Below are 24,027 nucleotides of genomic sequence, written 5' to 3' on the forward strand. Positions count from 1 at the left end.
TTTAAGGCAAAATTGGCAATAAAATCAAACTCATGTTTTAAAAATTTTGTTTTCACTGATCATGGCTATTAAAACCCTAATTTGACTTTAAAATAGTTTTAAAGGTTTACATCATATAAAATGAAAATTTTTATTCAATATCAAGTTGATGTGACCACAATCTTAAGGTAAACTGCTTTAAGGCAAATCTTTAACATGATACATCATCATATGACCAAGTTCATAACTAAATATATAAATAATATATATATTAAAGAGATTTTAAATTTTGTCCACGCTGTGCACAAAATAAGAAAAAAATTAAAGCTGAAAATGCACCAAATATTTATATTCAATATGAATATTTACATTTTGTCTATTACTATATCAAAATGTTCACATTGTTCTTTATAATATCCTCCATGGTACCCTACCGGTTTCACTGTTTAACAGATTTTCACGGATATGTTTCCTGGCGATGTTGTCAGGGGTAACGTCTATTAAGATTCAGCATATCAAAGAACCCAAGAATTCAATTTTTGTTAAAATCAAGCTATGTTTAATTTGGACCCTTTGAACCTTAATGTAGACCAATTTGAAAACAGGACCAAAAATTAAGAATCTGAAAACACGGTTAGATTTGGCATATCAAAGAACCCCAATAATTCATTTTTTGATGAAATCAAACAAAGTTTAATTTTGGCCCCTTTTGGCCCCTAATTCGTTGAGACCAAAACTTCAAAAATCAATCAAAACTTTCTTTTAGAGGTCTAGACCTTGTTTTAGAATTTCATAGATTTCTATTCACTTATACTAAAGTTATTGTGCAAAAACCAAGAAAAATGCTTATTTGGGACCTGTTTTTGGCCCTTAATTCCTAAACTGTTGGGACTAAAACTCCGAAAATCAATCCCAACCTTTTTTTTGTGGTCATAGACGTTATGTTAAAATTTCATAGATTTCTGTTTACTTATTCTAAAATTATTGAGTGAAAACCAAGAAAAATGCTTATTTGGGCCCTTTTTGGCCCCTAATTCCTAAACTGTTGGGACCAAAACACCCAAAATCAATCCCAACCTTCCTTTTATGGTCATAAACCTTGTGTTTAAATTTCATAGATTTCTATTTACTTTTACTAAAGTTGGAGTGCGAAAACCAAATGTCTTGGGACGACGACGCCACCGTGATACCAATATACGACCAAAATTTTTTCAATTTTTGCGGTTGTATGAAAGCAGATATTGTTTGGCCCCTAATTCCTACATGTTTGGGGCAATTAACCCCAAACTCAATCGCAGCCTTCCCTTTGTAATATGGAACCTTGTCATGCTTGTGGTACAATGTCAGAGAGATCCATACACTTACACACAAGTTAATGTCTGGGAATTAGAAAAATGCTTGTTTTTGGCCCTTAATTCCTAAACTGTTGACCCAATAACCCCTAAAATCAAACGCAACCTTCTACTTGTGGTATTAAACATTTCAGTATAATTTCAGAGCAATCAAAATACTTATACAGAAGTTATTATCCTGAAACTAGAAAAATGCTTGTTTTGAGCCCGAATTCCTTCACGGTTGAAACCATTTATATCCCCAAAATCAGGGATGGGGTAATCGTAATCTGTAATCTTAATCGATTGTAATTGATTACATTTTTTCAAGTAATCAACAGTAATCTGTAAACAAGACATTTTCGATTACATGTAATCGTAATTTAATCGATTACAGCAAAAATTTAGATGTAATCATCGATTACTTTTCGATTACATTTCGATTACTTTAGTAAAATAGTTTGATGAAAAATAACATATTTCAGAGGAAAATATGTATGTTATTAATTTGTGGTACAGATAAAATATTATGCATCAACTATACTTGAGAGTTAAACAACTGCCTTATTTCTATCTATTGTCTCAAGCTGCATTATGAGCAACCAGATCCCCTACCTAAATTTACTTTATATCTAGCTTTTGAAACAAATAGGTGTATGTGCTTGTCAATAACTCAAGAGCTTTAATATTAAAACAAGAAAATAGATTTGAAATAATAAAATAAGATCTTAAATAAGAAATGTGTCTGTCTTTCGTTAAGCTCTGTACTACATTTTTTAAAAGTACACTGTAGTAAGCTTATTTGTATTAAATATATCTGAAAACATCATTTTCAATCAGAGTTGAAATTAAAGCTTAGAATAGATAAACAGTTGATTTCTTAAATGTTATGATATACATGTATATAAATTAAATTAAAAAAGAACACAAAATCCTTTTAACAATGAACCAATGGCAATGCATAGCAATTCTTTTTAGAAATAGATACAAGTATCCCTTTGAAACTATACATATATTTTGTATATAATTTGATTGAAGAAGTTAACAAATCTTAACAACATTCTTGCCTTTACTAATGATATGATCAAAGTCTTCTAATCAATAACAAACATACTTTGTTTTTATTGCAATTATCTTATGTCTAATTTATAAGAAGGAAATTTACAATGTTTAGCCCCAGGTTATAAATTGTACTCCAGTGGCAGTTAAATAATCTGTAATTAGTGTGGTTATTCAAACAAAAGGTTTAAATTATGCATGTCATTATAAAAATAAATTTTCTACTTTTTTTATATTTCCTTTAACATTATAATTAACTATGCTAAAAAAAATTTTTTTAAAAGAGTAAAAACTTAAAAGCTAACCTAAGTCAGTAAGAAAGTTAATTTTTTGGAAACAATTAGTTATGAATAATTGATTATTGCAATGCGATGACATCTTTCATTTATGTTGAAAGTCAAAATTTCAAGATTTTTTTAAATATTTCTAATCTTCATCAAGAGATTTGATCTAAAAAACAGCTATTAACTTATAATGTAGAAACAATGCTTTGAATGATGAATTTGGTAAAGATCTTAATTTCCACTTCACAAATGTTGAGCAATATAATTGTGTTTTACTCAAGTTATTTTTTGTTGAAATGTTGAAGTATGTAATTGACAGTAATCGAAAAGTAATGTAATTGACAGTAATCGAAAAGTAATGTAATTACTTTTGATAAAGTAATCGATTGTAATTGATTACATACTAAAATTTGAGTAATCGATTATTAATCGATTGCACAAAAATCCTTCATGTAATCGATTATTAATCGATTACATTTGTCAGTAATCGTGCCCATCCCTGTCCAAAATGAATTCCAACCTTCATTTTGTGGTATTAAACCTTCATAAAAAATTTCATATAGATTCATTTATATAAACTTAAGTTATTGTTTGGAAACCAATGTGTCTTCAGACGACGACGTCGATGATGCAGACGACAACATCATACATGTACTATTATGCGATCCCAAAAAAAATTTGCAGTCGTATAATAAGTAAATTATTAAGATGTCAATTTGTATTTGGAGCTTATTATTGTTCATAGACTACATGTACATGTGCTTATACACACCAGGATTTAAAAAATATTTCTGAAGAATTTCCCTAATTTAAATAATAAGATACTGGGATTTAAAATCCATATATTTCTCATTATTTACCAACCATAAGACATGTGTGTTGATGGTGCTACACCATAGGGTAGTGAAATGCGTCTAATGTGGCGGGTATCGACCATTAGATATACCGCTGCTGCTGGCTAGCCTACTTGTAGGTGAAAGGGAGAGTCGAGTGCGTAAACCTTGCCCTGCCAGTACAAAGCCTCTATGCTACCAAGACTCTTGCAATGCCTCCGCGGGGTAATACACGGATACTGGGGTCCAGGCATTCCAGGCTAAATTGCAAGGGATCTCGGAGCAGCAAGGGCCCTAGAGATGCAGAGTGCAGGCCCACCGGCGAGTGCATACGCCCTGGCTCTCATCAACCTTGCCCCAGCTATGGGATATTAGCCCCACTGTCTTGTGGGTGACTTTGGAAAGTCCAAGGCTATGGAAGTAAATCCAGAAAGAAAATCCGGGTAGATGGAACTCGTAAGCTCATGCAGTCGTCTAAGGGATGGAAAACCCCTACAGAATAACCCGACCCTTCACGTAGAAGGTTTTGCTTAGGGTTAACGACCCTAACAAATAAAAAACTCATGTTACAGAAACAGCAACGAAGAATATTTCGTTGTTGCCCCACACGCCAATGGGCGTAATGGGCAGTAAGTAAGTAATAAGACATGTAGATCAGTTTTATAATATGTCAATAGCCTGTCATCTGTTGCAATATGCATTCAGTTCAAATTTAAAAACATTTGCCTTAATTATGATTAAACTAAGTACTAAATAGTACCACATTACTTATTGCAAATGTTTCATTGCTAACATGTCTTTAAATGTATCTAAATGTATGTAGGACCAAGGATTTGTATACAAATCCTGGGTAGGACTGACCCTTTATAATGAAAAGGATGTTGACAACCAGAAATAAGCAAGTTTCCCATTTCTACTGAAATTTTGAAATCTTTAACCCTCAAATTAACATACTCACTTCTAATGGCATAGTGCATTCTGAAAAAAAAAAGAAACAATAGAGTTGTGACTGTGCCTAGTTAGCTTTTTTCAGATATGATACAAAATAAGTTAAAATTGTTAAAAAGACAACCTGTATTCGAGCCAAAAGCTGAAAACTCAATTACGGATGGGTATGGCTTTGTTTGTATATTGCTGATCATTTTAAGGGTGACAGTTTCTGTCTATACCTACCATGTCTACAAATGTATATAGATGTTTTACAATGTTTTAGGATGTGGCAGTTGCATATATATGATATATTCTATAATTTTGTTGGTGAGATGTTAAGGTCTTAAGGATACAGGTCTGGTTCATCAAAGAATAAGCCAACAACAGAATCATTCTCTGATTGACTAGTTATTCCTAAAATGTTAAATGAAAACAATACAAATAATCCTACTATCTATGAGAGCCTAATGTCAAAGGTCTCTGATATGATTTGGATAGACAGACAGATGAGATGGATGGAGACCATGAGATGGAACAATGACAAAAAGTAGGTGTTCATGGTGTTTGACAGATTTGATAAGAGATCATACATTACAAAAAATCACTGTCCACTGTCCAGCAGGTCAATCTGGTAAAGCTGCTGACCAAATATAAAGTCATTTTTTTCCATAGTACCTGAGAAAAGTGAGATAGAATTATTTGTTGGAAGAACAGACAAAGTGAATGCAGCTATACACCAATCCTAGAGCAATGTAGAGTGAAGTAAAATATTTACATATATAACATACCTCCACAATAGGAAATCTGTATTGGATATGTTACACCAGGCTGTGGACAAGCCAATGGCAGAAATTTGCTATTTCCACAAGTTTCTGTATCTGCTGCTGCCATTTCTTTCAACAACTAGATTCTTTAATGCGTGGAGCCCTAAAATATATATAGTATATACAACACTTACACATACAACATTTTTGTACAATAAAAATAAATATGAAATGAAACAAGCATTATGCGAGTATTGCATGGCAATACATAGTCCCTTACCGGTTAAAATTCATTGTAATGGAATGAAATTCTAACTTGATCTATAATATATAACTTGTCATGGTGTATTTTATTATTCAAACTTCGTAAAAATATCTTCAAGCAGGACGAAAAATACCCTGATGAAACTGATTCCATGAATTATTTCTTAAATGAAGTACATACATGTATCCTTTAACAAAAATAGATTAATATATACACAAAAGAGTTCACTTTATCCAAAAAAATTTAAATATATATATAGCATTCAGAAAATTAGTTTATACAGAATAATAGACAATTTACCATGCCGGCCAAAGAAAAGGGAAATAATCCAAAATTTCATTTATCATTAAAACAATGTCTTTAAAAAAATGAGTTATTTCCCCTTTGAACAGAAAACTAGTAATTAATAAGTATTTCATCAAAAATTTAATTCTAGGGAAGGGCTGTAACTAGACAGTTCGGCACCCAGCGAAAGACAATTCTGCACCCAGAAAAATCAGCACTAACATAGACAAATCGGCACCTTATGAATTATTTATCTATGATCTAAATTTTTTTACTGATGGGTCATTAAATTTTTCTGTGAAAAAGAAAAAGTAAAAAAAATTTTTTTTTATTTTTTTTTAAATGATTAATGCATGTACCCTCAAATATACAATACACATGATACAGTTTAACACTAATGCAGTCAATTAAAATTACATAAAATCTACAAGAAATCCTAAAAAGCAGTTCGAAATAAGTGAGTCTTGAGTTGCAACCATTCCAAGTTGGAGATGTTGTTAACTTTGGGAACAAGTCTTTAATATAGTGAGTGTCAACTTGACATTATAATCTCTCTGTATTTAGATCACTCTGGTAATTTTATGTAGCTAATGTATAAAACTCATTAGTACGTTTGTATTTATGATGTGGCACTGCAGAGAAAAATTAAGATTAAATAAATAAAAAGATAAATCAATAAATAATTAACCCTTATAAAACCTTAACTATCTACAATGTATTTTGTGAACCTTCCAGTATCTTTAATAAAGACCCCTAACAAATGTTGAATATCTTCTATGTGATGTTTGTAATTTTCATTTTCTGTTGTTGCTAATAATACTTCTGATTCAAGTGTTAGTTTTGATGTTATGAAGTAGAGTGCAGAGCGGAGTTTCTCCATAGCCTCCTCATAATTTTCACAATACAGTAGATAATGATCGACTGTTTCTTTTTGTCCACAGCTGCATTTGTCGATGAGTGCTGAGCATATCATTGATTTGTATGAATTTAAATTACAACATCCTGTTTTTAAACAGTCAGGGGACTTATTGAAACAAGTGATTTTTAAATAACTTATTTGAGTAGCAAATTTGATGTTATGTCACAAATTGTGATTTTGTAGTTTTATCAAAATTTAAAAAATATCTTTTCATTTAAAATTGAAAAGAAAATAACTTTTTGCTTCTTTTAAGTAGCAAGGTTTATGCCTTTAATTTTTGGTGCTATCATTTAGATGCAAATTCTGTTTTAGTTGAAAAATTGCTATAATAATGGCTTTATATAATGAACTGATACTTTCTTAACAGATTTTTCCCAGCAGTGGGAATATTTTTCATGTAAAGTTCAAGGTTGCATCTTTCAGATTATGTAATAAAATTCTACTGTTCGCGATAAAAATTTCACTGTTCAGGGGGTGTTGAAATTAGTGGGGGTTATTAAAATAATGATACTTAAAGAAGTGATTTTTATGTCATTATCCTAGATTCAGTACAAGGTCATCACCTGAAATGACCTGGTCATCCCGTCAACACAGATGTTGGTTCTGATAATTTTAGAAACATAATTAGTCCCTGGATCATTAGTATTCTATATTTGAAGCTACAATAAAATTAAATCACTTCTTCAAGTGATTAATTTGTACTACTTAAATAGGTTATTATTAAAAAAAGACAACTCTTACTTCCAACCTTTATGGAAATAATGTTACTTGAATCAGTGATTTAGAAAATCACTCATTTAAGTAAGTCCCCTGACTGTTAAGGGAGTTCGCTTCTCAGTTTCAAAGTAATTAACTTTTCAAAACACTAATTTATATAGATATGGGGTTATTAAAGGAATCTAAAGAGCAAAAAAAATATATAGGTCGCCGTGCTTGTTTTTGAGATATTTGCCATTGAAATTTTGACAGGAAAAAATTCTCTCTTGACTTTTCATAGCTTTAACATTGACAAGTCATTTTTTTGCAAGTTGAAGTTCTCAAAAACTGTTAAAAAGTAATTAAAATTTTATAAGACTTTTACAGATTGCTTATCATTATACATGTAAAAGATTTATAAAAAGAAAAATGGGGGTCACCGGGGTAATTTTTTCCAGGCATTCAAATGGATACAACCAGAGGATTCCGAAAACCTGTCAAAAAATCCAAAACATGACAAGCCAGCTTCCTTAAACTAGTTGATATCCAATACATTTCAGTTGAAGGTTTGTCTTTTGGAAGTGTATTTTTTACATTTAAAGTCATTTTGTTGAAAGGAATAATATCTGCTTCCTTTATCCATTTATCACTGTCATGACTGCTGTCCCATTGGTTTTGCCATTTTAACATTACACTGTCTTTTGCTCCTTTTTGTATATCTTGTTTTGAGAATATTGGAATGCTTTCTATTTTTCTGCCTCCTGTGCTGCATTTTTAGCTAGTTTGTCTGCTAGTTCATTACCTTGTATTTCAGCGTGTCCAGAATAGTTCCAAAATAATAGTCTTTCCCTGAAAAGCTTGTTTCTCTGATCTAGACTTTGAACTTCCGACAATGTCCAAGATTTTTCCAATACTCTGGTGGTGATTTTGGAGGCTGCTAACCCTCGGAATTTAAATTCAGACTCTATACCATCAGAATCAATCTCTGTTGACCTCTTCATGTCTTCAGACATGTCAGACTGTAATACCATTCTTCCAATTGGTGAGATTATTTTTTCAGGTTCATAAATTTATATTTTTCCAATCTTCAAAAAATTGTTTAATAGGGATAGTGATTTTATAAGATTTTATTTCTGCAATTTGTTTTATACCGGTTTCTTCTCTTTTGAGGTCCAGTGGAAGAATTCCTGCTACTACTTCTAAAGTTTCTTTACTAGCTGTTGTTGGTTGGTTGAGACATAAAGCTAGTCATTTTCTTTGAAAGGCATTTAATTTATTTATATGCGTGTTGTTGTTGATTTGCCATACACTGCTAGCATATAATATTGTCAAATGATTGTAGACAGCACATACTTTGATATATTTGTATTAAAATTTTTGTAGATACCTTTGCTCAGGTTGGGATCAAACCCTCTATATGGTGATTATACCTGTATAGAGGGATAATCCTTCTATAGAGGGGTAAAATTATCCCTCTATAGAGGGGTATTTTTGTTTAGACTGGATTTAAATCAAAATAGGACAGAATGGCATTCTCTACTTATTATGGCAGTAACCTGGAATAGTTGATGCACCAATTGATGTACTTAATTTAATATGCGCATGCCCAGTTTGATGCTTATCTGACTAAATATAAAAGCTATTGTTCACCATGATTGAAAGCTGTGATGATCAGGTAAATTCTACTCACTTATGCCTCACTGAACAGAATTTCTATTGTTAGATTTAACATGAAATTTAAAGGTCAACTATTCCTTTTGTTGTTGATCAGGTGTTCAGATAGGTTTACAATAGATTGCAAGTTTTGTCACTTTAGCAGAAAACTGGTTATCCCAATTTTTAGTAAAGTGCATATATATATGTTGATGCGTATAATGCTAGAGATTATAGCCAATATAACTAGAAAATGCCATTCTGCCCTAATTTGCTTTAAATCCAGTGCAAACAAAAACACCCCTCTATAGAGGGATAATTTTATCCCTCTTAAGAAGGATTATCCCTCTATAGAGGTATAATCACCATACATGGGGTTTGTTCCCAACCTGTTGCTATACACCTTATCGCTATTTGTCCGCCATTGCTGGAAATCACACAGGTTCCCGTAAAATTTTGACGTCATAAAACAAAATGTCTGACGCCACAATGGAAGAGTGATTGTTGTTGACGTCAAAAGTTCAAGCGGACGGGTCAGCCGGGAATAGCGATAAGGTGTATTCCCATGATATATCACATGTTACAGTTTAGCATATTATTATTAAAAATATTGGATAAACAGCAAAAGCAAGGATTTGTATAGTAAGATCTTAAAGACCAAACAGCCTATTGTTGATGCGCATCAGCTAACGCAAGTTGGTAGTGACATAAAAGCTCTATGACGTTGTTTCTAGCAATGAAAAACGTCAAATTATAACGTCCTATTTCGCGTTTTTTCCACAGATTCCAACATGGTATACGCTACGTAATGTATGCTACGTCTTCCAAGAAAAGAGGATTATTATGCGTCGCGATACTTTAATATCCTCTGGAAATTTAACACAAATGGACACATGAGATACTACACTATATTTAACCTTTGTTCTAATAAAAATAATAAAATATAAATTTTGATCTCCGACTTTTTGCATTTGCGCCATTCTGCATTCCATTTTTTTTTATTCTTTCGCATGCGTAAATTTTGTCTTATATTTGCATTGATCTGCATTTCATTTTTTTCTTCTTCACTTGCGTAGATTTTGTCTTTCGTTTGCGCCGATAGTGTACATGTTAGGTGAAAGGGTGAAAGTAATTTTAATGCCCGATTTATCAACTTAAAACTAAGTAAACTTGTTCCTTATGCAATAATCCTTCTAATTTTCGTGTCAATTTTTCAAAAAATTCAAAAATTGATATTCACAAGGTTAGGCCGATAATCAATTATTCCTACATACTGGCAACATGTGCATCAGTGGCGGATCCAGCCATTTTAAAAAGGGGGGGTTCCAACTATATGCTCCCATTCAAATGCATTGATCGGTAAAAAAAAAAGGGGGGGATTACAACCCCCGGACCCCCCCCCCCCCTAAAATGAGCAATTTAGATTTATTATATTTTATCCTGTTGGAGAAATCTTACTTTGTAGTTTTCAACGGAAAATTATTTCGAAATTAATTTTTGAATCAAAAACTTTTTGTATTTTATATTTACTGTCTCGTTTATTCAAAACACATGAGGTAGTAATAAAAGGATTGTATTTTTAAGATAGATGTATAACGTTTTAGAATCAAAACTTTCATTCATATATATTATATAATTTTAATTTCCTTATATCTTAAATATTTTAAAATAATGAATTGACAAACTCGATGCAATAATTTCTAAACGTCCGTCTTAGTCAAAAATAATGATATAAAGAACTCTGCCCATGCTTTTGTATGTCCGTCTTTCAATAGTACCGAATGAGCATATCTAGTCTGCTATAGTCAAATACTCTGTAAGTTAACCAGTGCCATCTTTCATTTCTTTTTTTTTATTTTCAATATTTTTGCTTATGTGGGACAGAGGACAAAAACAGACTTTCAATACAAAAGCATCGTGAAAAGTTGTTTCAAATAATTTTCCATTCCGACGGATGGTGTTTCTGAAGGTTTATATTGTGCGGCAACAACATCATACAGATCTAAAACTGATACATGCTTAATCTCTAGTATTACCGGATAATAAAGTAGGTGAATATAGTTGTTATTCTTGGAAATCTAAATGTGGGTTTCAAACGTCCAATTTGCGATTTCTTTTTTCAAATAGAGCGCCAGCAAGGAAATTTTGTACTATGACGTCAGATGCAATGTTATGAAGAAAGACAACTCTTTTCTTCAAAACGAACGAGAAAAAAACATGAAAATTACTCAGAACTGTTTTGAAAGGTCGGTGACATACACTTTTTTTTGCTTTATTTTGAAGAGTACATATGGCACTTTCCTTCTTTAAATTTTTATGAAGAAATCACTGGTAGATAATTTTTAATACTGGAAACGTTTTTCAGTTTTACGTTTAATTTTTGGCGGGAATAAAATAAATCATATTTTTTAAGATCAAATCAATAAAAGCCTTAACCTCCTATGTGCCATAGGGCCGATTTGGCCGATCTTGTTATGCTCCCTTTGAGTGCCAAAGATCGGCCCAGCCCAAGTTTTGAATTTGGTTTAACGTCACAAAGTATGTGACGTCACAACCAAACCTACGGCAAGCGACGCTGTCAAAAATGGCCGCACCGGGAAATCAGCCAATTTGGTTCCGTGTGTTTCCACCAGAGGCAGAGCAGGACACGCCATTTCACGGAGCTGCATCTGGACCAATCAGGATGCCAGCTAGAGATTCACCTCCTATTCTCTACTTTTATCTACTCTTTTCAGTGGATCTGATAAAAGAATTTGTGAAGCAAACAAACAGGTACAAATTTCGAAAGATTTTATTCAGAGATTTTTTTCTTATTACTCAGTTTTCAGCGATTTCTAGTTTCGGAACCAACGGAAATGTTTTTTGCCGGAAAGACGATCGATTATTTTTAATTATTGAAAGTAAAAAAAACAGAAACACACAAAAGGACGAGTCAAACAAAAACACAATAAAGGACGAGTCAATGAAAACAAAAGTTTTTCACGGGAAAAACGAGTGATAATATTCCAATAAATTGAATAAAATATGTTTTTGGATGGGTTTCACTTATATGACAATTAACATAGAATAATTTTGCCAGCTAAAATTATTCTTTTATTAAAGATTCTTTCCGACGGACATAAAACTTGGCAAAGGGGAAAGACGGCTTACATTAGGATTATTTCCTCCGGGCATACATGTAAGTTAGGCTTATAAGCGTGCTTTTTTCTCATTCTTTTTTAAATTTAATTGAACATAAACTCTCAATTACAATCATTATAATTTTCAGATATGCTTCAGACCTGTATGACAGAACTAGACTCCAGACTGGTAGATTTTCCAGGAAATGTCAGTGGAGAAAAGAAGGAAAGCTAACAATTTCCGAGTTCAAGGCTTTTTTAGGCGTCCTTTTCAATATGGGATTAAATAGGAAAAGCTCTATAAAAGAATATTGGAATCGAAAAAACATGTCTCAATCTACTCCATGGTTTAGAATGACTTTTGCCCGCAATCGTTTTCAAAATGTTTTGAAATTCTTGCATATTGTAGACTGTAAAAAGATCCCGGCAAGAAATAACCAAAACTACAATCCGGCTTCAAGAGTTAAACCATTAATTGACTTCGTGAATAGAAAATTCCTGTACTACTATAGACCAAGACGGGAGTTGTCAGTCGACGAGACGTTGGTCGGAACAAAAGGTAAAACGGCAATGTTGCAATACATTCCGAGCAAAAGATCCCGCTTCGGAATAAAATTCTGGGTTCTCGCGGAAGCTGTTACAGGATACGTTTTACAAATGCACATTTATCTCGGCAAAACTTTTGAACCCGCTCTCCCTGCTGGTACGTTACAAGGAACAAACGTGGTAATTAAATTGTTACAATCTGCTGATCTGCTTAATAAATGGTATCATGTTTTTACGGACAATTTCTTCTCATCCTTAAATCTTGCAAGAGCACTCCTTGTTCAGAGAACCCACCTTACAGGCACTTTACGAAAAAATCGACCCATGCCTAACATGATTAAGAACGCTAATCCCGATCCCGGACAGACAACTTATGCTAGACAGGGAAACATACTGTTGTGCTCCTTCCGAGACCAGAATCGACGTAAGCAGGTAAAGCTAGTGTCTACGTTTTATAGCGCTATCCGAGCAATGAATGCAAAACCACTTATCGTTAACGCGTACAACAACTTCATGGGCGGTGTAGACCTTTCGGATCAAATGATGGCATTTTATAACGATCACAGAAAACAAACCAAAGTCTGGAAAAAAATCATATTACACATGTTTCACAGAATACTGCTTAATTCTTATATCCTGTATTATCAACACACATCTCATAACCCAATATTAACAAGATTTGAATTCGTGAAACAAGTAATTGAAGGACTCACTGAGGAACATCTATCAAATAGACAGCAGAATCCTGGACAACGACAAAAAATACGAAAGGTAACGGAAAGGAAAGAAAAAGACTGTACTGTGTGTTCCGACAGGAAAAACGGCAGACGAAGAAGAGCAAGGACCGAGTGTTCACGTTGCGCGAAGGGACTGCACAAGTTGTGTGTTCATAGACACGAATGTTAATAATGGAATTATGACTTTCTTATAATTTTTTTGTGAATTATGATAAAAAATATTCTTGTAAAAACATAAATGAATTAAAAGCTGTATTTTTATTTTCTAATGACAAGGTTTTGTCTTTCTTTAACTTATGGAACGACCATTTAAAACTCGGAGGAAGGAGAGCATGTTTTTTTTTCGGAAATAAATAATTTGATTCGATCTACTTGAATAAAATAAAAATCTGGCATTTAAGGGAAGAAAACAAGCTGAAAGGAAATATTCAACATAAATTATAATGCCAAACTATGAGGAAAATGTTGCATCACGTAAAAAAAAAAATTGATCAGAGATTTTGTTTTAGCTAAAAGGTCGATCCCTTTGAGACGGACAATTTAACTTGCAAAAAGGGGGCATGGATTTTTCGTAGAAAAACAAGGCAAGAAAAAAATATTTGAGAGAGAAATTTTGCGATAAAATATAATTTGTTGCTTCGTCTTTCAAACATAATAGTTTGAGACAAGAAAAAAACACCCTTTTTTATAAGTTAAATTGTTCATCTCTTTCAAACTCAAAACGATGAAGAAGTACACAATCTAAAACGAAGAAAGTACAAAAACAAACAAATGCATAGTTTTCGAACTGTCAGATATCTGTTTGCATGTTTAAATCGTCAACAAGTCAGCTCTATCTATCCGTCTTCTTGTCTGAAAAATGCCTCTCCGCCGAACAAATTAATCCCATTGACGTTTATGACGTTGTATAATAATTACGTCTATGACGTTCTCTCGAAAAAACAACTTTATGTAGGGCCGATTCTTGGCACTCAAAGGGAGTAATCACAAATATTCCTGGCACTCAAGGGGTTAAATTCTTGAACCTGTATTTGAAAGATACAAATCTACTGTTTAACGTGAAACAAGAATTATGCTTGTAGGTTTGATATAAAGCATTTTTTTGAGAGTTTAGATAACAAGCAAATATTATGTTAATATTCGGGAAAACACGAAACTGAGGTTGCTATAGTGACAAAACTAAGTCGGTGACCCCCAATTTTTTTCATCATATTTTGTTCCTAAAATCATGCAACACCTTCACACAAAATTTGAAGAAAAAATCACTGATAGAAATGAATAGGCTGTTTGGTCTTTAATACATAATAGTCTTTACAAATCCTTGGCAAAACATACCACTTACTGCCAATAGGCAATACTGGCTTAGTCTAAATCGGGGTGGGGGTGGGGGTTATTAACACGGGATAAATTCAAAATTGAAATGGTAAATTAAATATCCCTATATAAATATATATTTAAAGAACTGGAAGTTTGTGTAACAGGCAAAATGTGTTTATCATGCATAATCATCATAATTTTACTAAAACCAATTTACCCTGTTACCGGAAGTATTAATATTGTAAAGGAAAGATTTTATCTTGAGTTCTAATATCATCGCAAAATCTGGTCTCTATTCTCCCCCGGAAATTTAAAGAAAAACAACAACTGTAACAAGTTCAAACCAATTCAATATTATTATACAGAATACATTATTTATGTGACAAGAATAACGTACAAAGACTACTGTAGGCGTTATTCTTGTACGTCAACGTACAAAAATAATTATTGAGTTATTTATGTTAGTCCTTTTTCTAAAATTTTCTGATATTCCGATATAAAAAACTTTTAAGGTTACCAGACGAGGTGCACCAAAGACTACTGTAGCCGTTATTATTTAAGGATTGTATATATTCTAATCTAGTCTGCTCCATGTTTTTAAACAGCAATAAATAAAAATAAGGGATTTTTTTATACCGTGTGACACGGGTGCTCCGTTGCGGAAGAATTTACTTAGAGAAGAAGAAGGCAGATGTTATCTCTGAGTCAGTGAGTGTTATTGTTAAGGTTTATGTACCCTTCTGACATTTTTGGACGAATTTTTCAAACCTCAATTGTATCAAAACTAAAGATATAATAAATAATATAGAAGTACATCACGTCATGAAATGTGAGCCCAGTATTGTTCTCCATGAACCTCCAATTATGAATTAATAATGATACTGAACAGTGGCGGATCCAGAACTTTTCCTAAGGGGGGGGGGGGGGGGGGGGGGGGGGGGGGGCTGACTGACCTAAGGGGGGCCCGCTCCAGTCATGCTTCAATGATTCCCTATATATATATATATAAATGTATAATTAACCAAATTTTTCCCATCAAAAGGGGGGCCCAGGCCCCCCTGGATCCGCCTATGCTGAAACACAAATATATTACATTACATAGCATGTATAGTGCAAGTCCAGAATGTTCTCCCTGAACCTACTAGATAACAATAATGATTCAGAAGACAGAAGTACATCACATCATATAGTGCAAGTCAAGCAGCGGTATTGTTCTCCATAAATCTCCCATGATTCTGATTGAGAAGTACATTTCTTTATCATGTTTGTGTAGTCTCAGTTCAGAATTTTTCTCCATGAACATGATGAACATCCCATGAAAGTGATATTGATTCAGAAGTACATCTTGTACATCATATCATTTTTAGTTAGTTTTGTATTTTTATGACCCCGCCTTAATAGAGGGGCATTATGTTTTACCCTTGTGAGTCTGTACTTGTATGCTGTATGTATGTCCTGTACGTCCCAAAGTTAGTTTCCATTCTCTAACTAAAGCTTGTCTCAACCAAATGATATGACTTATACCATGTATACACAATGCTTATTACCACAAAACACTGATCAAGTTTAAATTTAGCTGGCATCACTTAAACCATTCTAGTATTATCATGATTATGCCCCTTTATTGGTGAATTTTTCGTTTCGCTTCTTCAACTTTATATATCATGTATATATATAGTTTTCCTAACTTAAAATCACATGTTATGAAACTTATACACATTGCTTATCACCACAAAATACAGAAAATGCTTGAATTTTAATGGTGTGACTTTAACTGTTCTTGAATCATGCCCCTTTATAAATGGAAAAATTATTGAACTTTAGATTGCCTCAACAAAAACTTATACACTATGCTTATTACCTCAAAACTCAGATCAAGTACAAATTTGGGTAGCGTCACTTTTATTGTTCTAGAGTTGTGTCTTTTTATATGATATGAAAACAGGGGGGCATCATCTCATTCCCCATATATAATACTAAAATAACGAGGTCCAATTTCAATTTGTCAGCCGTCATGGGGTAAAAACAACAAATCAAAGAATTCTACTTTATTTATAGTTTATATATACAATGTAGGACAATGGTGTAGATTAAAAATTTTGATGAGTCCAGGACTGATGGACCTGCCTTAGCGAGAACCCTGGTTGACACTACTAAATTCAATTATTGTCAAATTGTTCCCTATTGTAGTATTTTAGTCAGTAAGACTTTCTACAATAACAATACGAATACTTAAAATCTGGACTTAAAATAAGGTGTATAGGTACAGTTTTCAATTTGTAAGTGGGCATGATGTAAAACAGCGAATAAAAGAATTCAACTTTATTTATAACTAATATAGAACAATGCTGTTGATTAAAAAATACTCCATTCCAGGACTTTTTGTTTTCCAAATAATTAATATTATCAATAATTGATAAGTTTCAGGTCGATGGGTTCAAACAGAAAGATTTGGAAAGCAGAGAAAACTGTGTATCTTATAATCAGCATGACTTTATCAGATGACAATACCAATACTAAAATAAGGCTTACGCATGGTTATATATTTTAATTCAGTCACGGACCCGCGATATCAAGGGTGTGTTCTAGTTTATTTTAAAATGAACCTATAATGATAATGAAACTTATATGTAATATATCTTTTGACTTAATTGAACAATGACAGTACTAGTGGGATCAGAGAGTGACTGTATCAATTTATAATTTTAGGTCCTAAATTTTTGTGAGACTTATGAGTGACCAACAAGAAATACTATGGACTGCTTTAATGGATGAATCAGGTATGTTCACTGTTTTTTTTCCAAAACATTTATTGTGTTGGTACATCAAAGTGTTTATGAATATACTTTTATCACCTCACTTTAATTTTCCCTCTCCAACATGTCAAGGTGCCATCTTTCAAATGCTATATTAAATATTTGTAACAAACATAGGTTACTACATATACTTCTGTAGGTTAAACACCTCTATTTTTCTTGTAATCTCCATTATCTTTATTTGAACTATGTCTTTTTATATGAATTAAAGGAGATGCAGGATGTATATATATATACATATTGATTGATTGATTAATTGATGGTGTTTTAACTCCACTTTTAATTGCAACTTTTGGACTACCGGTATTTCATGACAGTCAGTTTTTATTGGTGGAGGAAGCTGCCAGGAGTCCCAAGAGAATACCACCCACGCTTCGATTAGAAAACTGACAATCCTAGTCAATTAAGATTAGAGTCGAGTGCACTCGCATGAGTAGGATATGAATTCACAACCTCAGTGTTGATTGGCTATTGATAATTACAGCACAATAACTACTTAGACCACTTGGCCACTGAGCATGCTGAGGCCCCTGGATGTATATATATAAACATAGTATCTAGAGGAAAGCATTAGGTGTTCAACAATGAATTTACACTAGTCTAAGTTTAAATAAGTATTGAATGACATTCCAACTGGCTTATGAACATTTGGCAGGGTTAACAATTTTTTAACCCTCAGCCTTTTAATTTACCAATACTGCCATCATGTTATCTACAAGATGAAAGTAAAATCCAATAAGGTTCAAATCAGGAATATCATATACATGTACAAATGTACATGTACAGTATAACAAAAACACAAATTTATACAAAGTTGAATACTAGTAAAATAATCTAGAAGAAATTCAGATTCAAAGAATGCTTGCAGCATCTGAAGGAAAGCTAAATATAAGAAGAACTACTGATATAAATAAAAACGACGTACAACTTAAGCCAGTTAAGGTCTTATGGCCAAATTCATGTTTAATTTCTTGGGACAAACATTTTTTCTTGCAAATTAAAAACTATATATATTTCAGTTACATACAACATGTACAAGAAAAAAGAAATTTGTTTGGAAACACAATGTTGACGTTATAATTTTTCTGAAAACTATTTTTTTCCTCAAGAGATTGCAATCAAACTATTATAAAAAGAAAACACTTTACCCTCAAAACTCATCAAAGATATCAGGCTTATGATGTTTACGCAAGACATGTTTTGTGTATAAGACTCATTGGTGACATCAAGTTGGATCAAATTGATGGATGTTTGTGAGCACTCAACCCTTCCCTTACCTGGGGACTGGTTTCAAACTGCTATGTGGAACATTATAAGTGCAGGCAGACAATACTGTTGTTCATGATGTTTCATAAAGAATGATGAACTACTTCATGAATTTTTACAGTACTGTAAATTCAGAAATTATTGCATGCATTAATTATAATTGCAATATATATAATATATTTGAGGATTAAACAATAATTGGAGATTAATTAATGCAGTTTCATGAAAATCTGGATACAGATATATGTATTCAATATGAGAATGAAAAGTTCTATAATTGCAATACTCACCTAATCACATTATTTGCATTAATAAAAACCTCCAAATAATTTCTGAATTTACAGTCACTGTAACTAATTATCACATGATATTTCAGTTTGGTATTAAATCTATTGCTTTTTGTGTTATTTTTTTGTAGAGATTTTTCCTGTGCCAACATCAGATGATATTCCAACACATAGTACTCCAGTTAAGGTATGATTTATAAGAAAATAGATTTCAACACAGATTATCCAGGTGAAGTAAAATCTTTGAAAACTATATATTCTGACACAGCTGTAATTTTTTTTTTTATTAAATTGGTACAGCTTTTACTATAAGATTGAGTGTCCACTGGGGTATAATAATTTTGCATTTATGACAAGTAAATTTTCATATTTGAACAACTTCAAGATCATTTTAGATTTTTGAAATTTGATTTGTTACTGAACTTACAGAATGAAAATTGATGAATAGGCTGTGATGCAGTGGTAAAATATTAGGCAAAAGTTCCATATGAATCCCCAACAAATAAAAAAACAAACATATTGACACATAGGGATTGCTTTCTAACGACAGCTTCAACAAAATCAATTGTTAAGTTTTCTACTTATTAATAAAGTGAGTTGGAACAACTTGTTAATAGATCATTGATATTTGACATAAAATTGTATTGCTATCAGTACATATCAGTTTTACTACTTTTTAATACCCTATGCTCTAGGACATGGTCCTGTGACTTTTGAATTATTTAGCAATTTTCAATGATAAGTTAATTAAATAAGAAATGTTGCTGTCCATCAGATTGTCTTTTTTTTTTTTAATTTTATGACAATAGGCAAGACAGATGTCAACAGTTTATCTTTGATAATTTTTGAATGATATGTTGCAATTGTGCTGCACTTTCTTGGTAATCTGAAAAAATCTATAACATCACCCTGGATTGTTGTCTTAAAGTTTACAGTCATCAATAACTTTGTGTAAGCTTCATGGAATTTTATGACATTCGGACAAAAGCTTGTAAATGACTGAAACACTGAGTACCCAGAGCAAATTTTGAAAATGTATATTTCCATTTTTCCTTGTTTTACTGATAAATGGATTTTAATTTTTTTTACAATTAACAAGAAGGTACAGTCTGGGTTAAAAATTTGATATACGTCAGGCCTTGAAGGCATAAAACTTTGCTCAGTGCTCTGAGCACAAAAATCATGCTTGAAACATGAAATCCAGCAATTTGATTGGTTGATTATCGAGTCAGAGTACAAAAATCGTGCTCGAAAGTTTTATGACCGTGAGGCCAGAACTTTGTCAAACCTTCATACAATTTTATGAGACTTTGGCAGAATCTGCTTTATAATGTCAAAAACAAACTTTCAAATTTTTTTATTTTTTTATTTTCAGTACATTTCTGATAGACATGATAGAGGGACTTGTTTTACAGTTAACATTTACATTTTTTCCTTAGGAAGAAAGATAAGAAGTTAGCAATATCCTTTAACTCTACTTTCCGCTATATAGATGTTGTTTTTTCACTAAATAATTTAAAATTTGGTGACTATGTTGAACGCATCTATCCCATCAAACTAGAGATAAAGGATACAATAGATACAGTTAAGTCTGCCTCATACATCAGGGGTCACCACACTTTAAAATTATAGGGAGAAGTCACTTCTCCCTGGCAGCCAAACAGGGGAATTCTAGTCAAATCGGCACCTAGTTAAATCGGCACTTGGTCAAATCGGCACCCAGTATAGACAAATCGGCACCTAGTCAAATTGGCACCTGGTTAAATCGGCACTTGATGTAGTCAATTCGGCACCCATGTGAAATTTGTTTAATATATGATGTGTACAAAATATAACTTTGTACAATTTATAATTTGTACAGGGTTTTTGTACAAGTTATAAGTTTTTTGACACACATTTTCTTACACCAGGTGATACAAGTTTATCTTTAAAAATGTTCTAGTTCAATCTTTAAATTCAAATTTATATACTTTAACCTAACATTTCGTGCTATTATCCTTGTCCTCACAATGGAAATGAGGATACCTGAATAGTTTACATTCGAATTTTAAAATCTCCTGATACCACATATATCCATAAAAAGTCTTTTTGTGGTCTAATCATGTTTGTGTATTAATTCTCGCTATTACATATAGTTGTGAAAATATGATAGAAATATGCGAAACAAAAGCTGGTGTTACATTGTGTTTTCACTATGTACTTGATTAAAGTTATTTATTAATTGAAAAGAAAATTTATCAAAACCATGAAAACATCAGTCACATAATGTTGAGAAAACTTTAAATGATCTACTTTTGTATTTTTACAGCTTGATGCTTTTTAACAAAATAAATCATGATCGAATTTATACATTTTTAGAAATATCTATATATATTTGGGACTATTATGCTAGTATACTTAAATTACTAACTTAGCATAATAGTCCCAGTCCCATATATTATATCAAATATTATTGGATGCCGAATTGACTTTAAATAGGTGCCGATTTGACTAGATGCCGATTTAACCAGGTGCCGATTTGACTTTTTCTATGGGTGCCGATTTGACCAGGTGCCGATTTGACTTGTACCCAAACAGGGAGAAGTGAAGGCCCAACAGGGAGACTTCAAGGAAAAATCGACAGATCGCGTTTATACTTTTTATGAATAAAATTTTCTAAGAATCTATACCTTTTTGTTACTTTTCTAATAATTTTTGCATGACAATTGCTAAGGAAGTACATTTTGTAAGTCCTTGTCTTGCCATGCTTGTAGTCTGAAATACTTTCTTATTTACATATGTACCTATGCAAATTGTAAAAAAATATCATGACATAAGGACCATAAGTTAATGGCATAAGAGCTTTGTTTATTTTGGTAGGTCTGAATGAATTGAAGATTTGACATGGTTCAAATTATGCTGCATTTCAAAGATTTTTAAATTAAACCAAGAACCTTTTAAAACAAAAATAATAATCAATTAAGAAAAGTTAAAATACGATTTCACTGTCTTTCATAGCTAAGATAACGATTCAAAAATGTATTCTTTCTTAAAATAATATTTCAATAAGAATTCAGAGAGAAAATTGTTTGACATGTGTTGAAAACGTAAAGTAAAACTGTTAACTTCAAATCGTGTACATGTAATCGCACACGTTTGCGGTATTTACATGGAAATGCCGATTTCCAAAATCAAGTTGCCGTTAGAAATGTATATAATTGATTCTTAAACACTTCACGAGTGTTTAAATATGACTAAATCAACAAAAAGTAACATTGGAAAAGTCGTATTTTTCATAACCGGAATTGAATAGGTACTTGTAAATCAAAAACAAATACGGTGCGATCCGCGTCAAAAATTCTTACTTTATATTTTTCACAAATATACGACTTTGGAAGTAAATATTGCCGTTCCTAATCAAATTAATGAGCAGATATTCATTGAAATACTGTTTAAAGGACCTTTAGCTGAAACAAAGCACATGTATCAGTCTGTAAAACAAAATCCTGAACGAAAAACCGACTGCGTTTTGTAGTTTATAATCGTTGTGCTGGTTCCCGGCAGTGTATTCAACTTTGTACGTAGTAAAAATACAAGCAGATACCAGTTGATAATATTCCGTTTTTGAAAAGAAATCTGAATTTTTTTATGGGGCATCACATATTGTCAGTAAATATTAGAAAATCAAAATTAATAGTGCATATCAATATGGATTAGGTAGATGATGAGAGTTGAAAAGATGAAATGGCGCCATCTACAATTTTCAATAACAAAGATGGCGGACAATAAACAATCATAACAAAATCGAGATTTTTCTTTTTCTTGCTTATAGTTTACCCGGGCAAGCAATTTTTATGTTGCAGTATGATACTATCGCGGAGAAATCGGTTCTGAATTTGAAAACATGCTTTTTATGTCAATACCTATCGGTCGTTTACGTTTGAATCAAGAATTTCTCAAAACTCATGAGGCGACATTGGGGAATTTTACTGAAAATCGAGGGCGACATAAACTTCTCCCTGGAGCTTCTCTAGAGCGAAGTGGGGAGACTTAGAGCGACTTTGTCGCTCACTTCGCCTGGTGTGGTGACCCCTACTCAGTCACAGTAACATGTATCTTGACTTGCATCTAGAAATTGAAAAACAATACTTATTTAACAATGTTTTAACAATGTTTTAACAATATCATGTATTACATATACACAGTTTTCACAAACTGATGTATGCTGGTAACACCAATGACACTATTTAGTCACACTATTGACATTTTTAGTAATGGATGTTATGTTATATACTCAATTGGATCTCCTGTAGTTGGTGATCGCAATACTGGTATACCAGTATTGTGCACAATACTGGTATAAAAATTTTGTACCAGTATTGTGATTTTTTTTTAAAAAACAACAATACTGGTACATTATTGATATACCAGTATTGTAGATGTATTGTAGACTATATTTTAAGGTGTATGATGTACCAAGATAATTTTAAGTGTATTTTTCATTTAGAAATATTTCCTTTTTGAGTTATATATATTACATGTATTATGTAAAGAAATTAGTTAAAATCAGGATGAATTATATTTTATTCATATTAATCTTATAGCAATGATTGACATATAAATAATAAATGACATAAACGACATTGAATACATATGATAAAGTTAGAGCACTATCATGACTATAACAGTTGTTCATTATAAAAGCACTAAATACTGATAATGTATTGTCTATCTCACTTCTACTTGTCAACTAATTACACTGGATACTGTTCAGAAATATGGGCTAATATGTTGGTGAATATGTTATCTTTACTTGAGCCCCAACGATCTCTCCACATTCTTTCATCAAGATAGTTTGGAAGAAGGTCTGATGATACACCTTTCATTACTTTGAACTTATATTTGGCCTTAGCCCAGTACGATTCAATGGCTTGTGTGTGCACCCCTGTTTCAGGGTCAACA

General features: G+C 32.3%; 3 protein-coding genes across 12 annotated transcripts in view; 2 read left to right on the forward strand and 1 right to left on the reverse strand.

The window, feature by feature from the left end:
• Positions 1 to 15,024, reverse strand: part of LOC139527657 (density-regulated protein homolog) — a 41,063-nt gene extending 26,039 nt beyond the window's left edge. The window contains exons 1-3 of the mRNA XM_071323201.1: positions 14,935 to 15,024; positions 5,205 to 5,343; positions 4,445 to 4,464 (exon numbers count right to left, since the gene is read on the reverse strand). Coding sequence (XP_071179302.1) covers positions 4,445 to 4,464; positions 5,205 to 5,307 — 123 coding nt within the window. The 5' untranslated portion in view covers positions 5,308 to 5,343; positions 14,935 to 15,024. The remainder of the gene's footprint in view (positions 1 to 4,444; positions 4,465 to 5,204; positions 5,344 to 14,934) is intronic.
• LOC139527656 (piggyBac transposable element-derived protein 4-like) lies at positions 11,450 to 13,669 on the forward strand. The gene is made up of 2 exons (XM_071323200.1): positions 11,450 to 11,770; positions 12,267 to 13,669. The coding sequence occupies exons 1-2, from the start codon at positions 11,583 to 11,585 to the stop codon at positions 13,567 to 13,569; spliced, it is 1,491 nt and encodes a 496-aa protein (XP_071179301.1). The 5' UTR covers positions 11,450 to 11,582; the 3' UTR covers positions 13,570 to 13,669.
• Positions 15,014 to 24,027, forward strand: part of LOC139527655 (coiled-coil domain-containing protein 62-like) — a 69,210-nt gene continuing 60,196 nt past the window's right edge. For 2 of the 10 annotated variants that reach the window (XM_071323189.1, XM_071323195.1), the window contains exons 1-3: positions 15,017 to 15,139; positions 17,427 to 17,497; positions 19,218 to 19,273. In XM_071323189.1, the coding sequence (XP_071179290.1) occupies positions 17,449 to 17,497; positions 19,218 to 19,273 (105 nt within the window). In that variant the 5' untranslated portion in view covers positions 15,017 to 15,139; positions 17,427 to 17,448. Of the gene's footprint in view, positions 15,426 to 17,426; positions 17,498 to 19,217; positions 19,274 to 24,027 lie in introns of all 10 variants that reach the window. The other 8 variants (XM_071323191.1, XM_071323197.1, XM_071323190.1 and 5 more) reach the window with 7 other exon arrangements.

Source organism: Mytilus edulis, chromosome 6 (genome assembly GCF_963676685.1).
Source record: "Mytilus edulis chromosome 6, xbMytEdul2.2, whole genome shotgun sequence".
NCBI lineage: Eukaryota > Metazoa > Mollusca > Bivalvia > Mytilida > Mytilidae > Mytilus > Mytilus edulis.

What these genes read in the sequence shown, in the direction of transcription:
- LOC139527656 (XM_071323200.1), top strand. Translation starts at nt 11,583, where the DNA reads ATGGCCGCACCGGGAAATCAGCCAATTTGGTTCCGTGTGTTTCCACCA. An exon ending in TTTGTGAAGCAAACAAACAG is followed by an intron (nt 11,771 to 12,266) that starts GTACAAATTTCG and finishes TATAATTTTCAG; the next exon opens with ATATGCTTCAGACCTGTATG.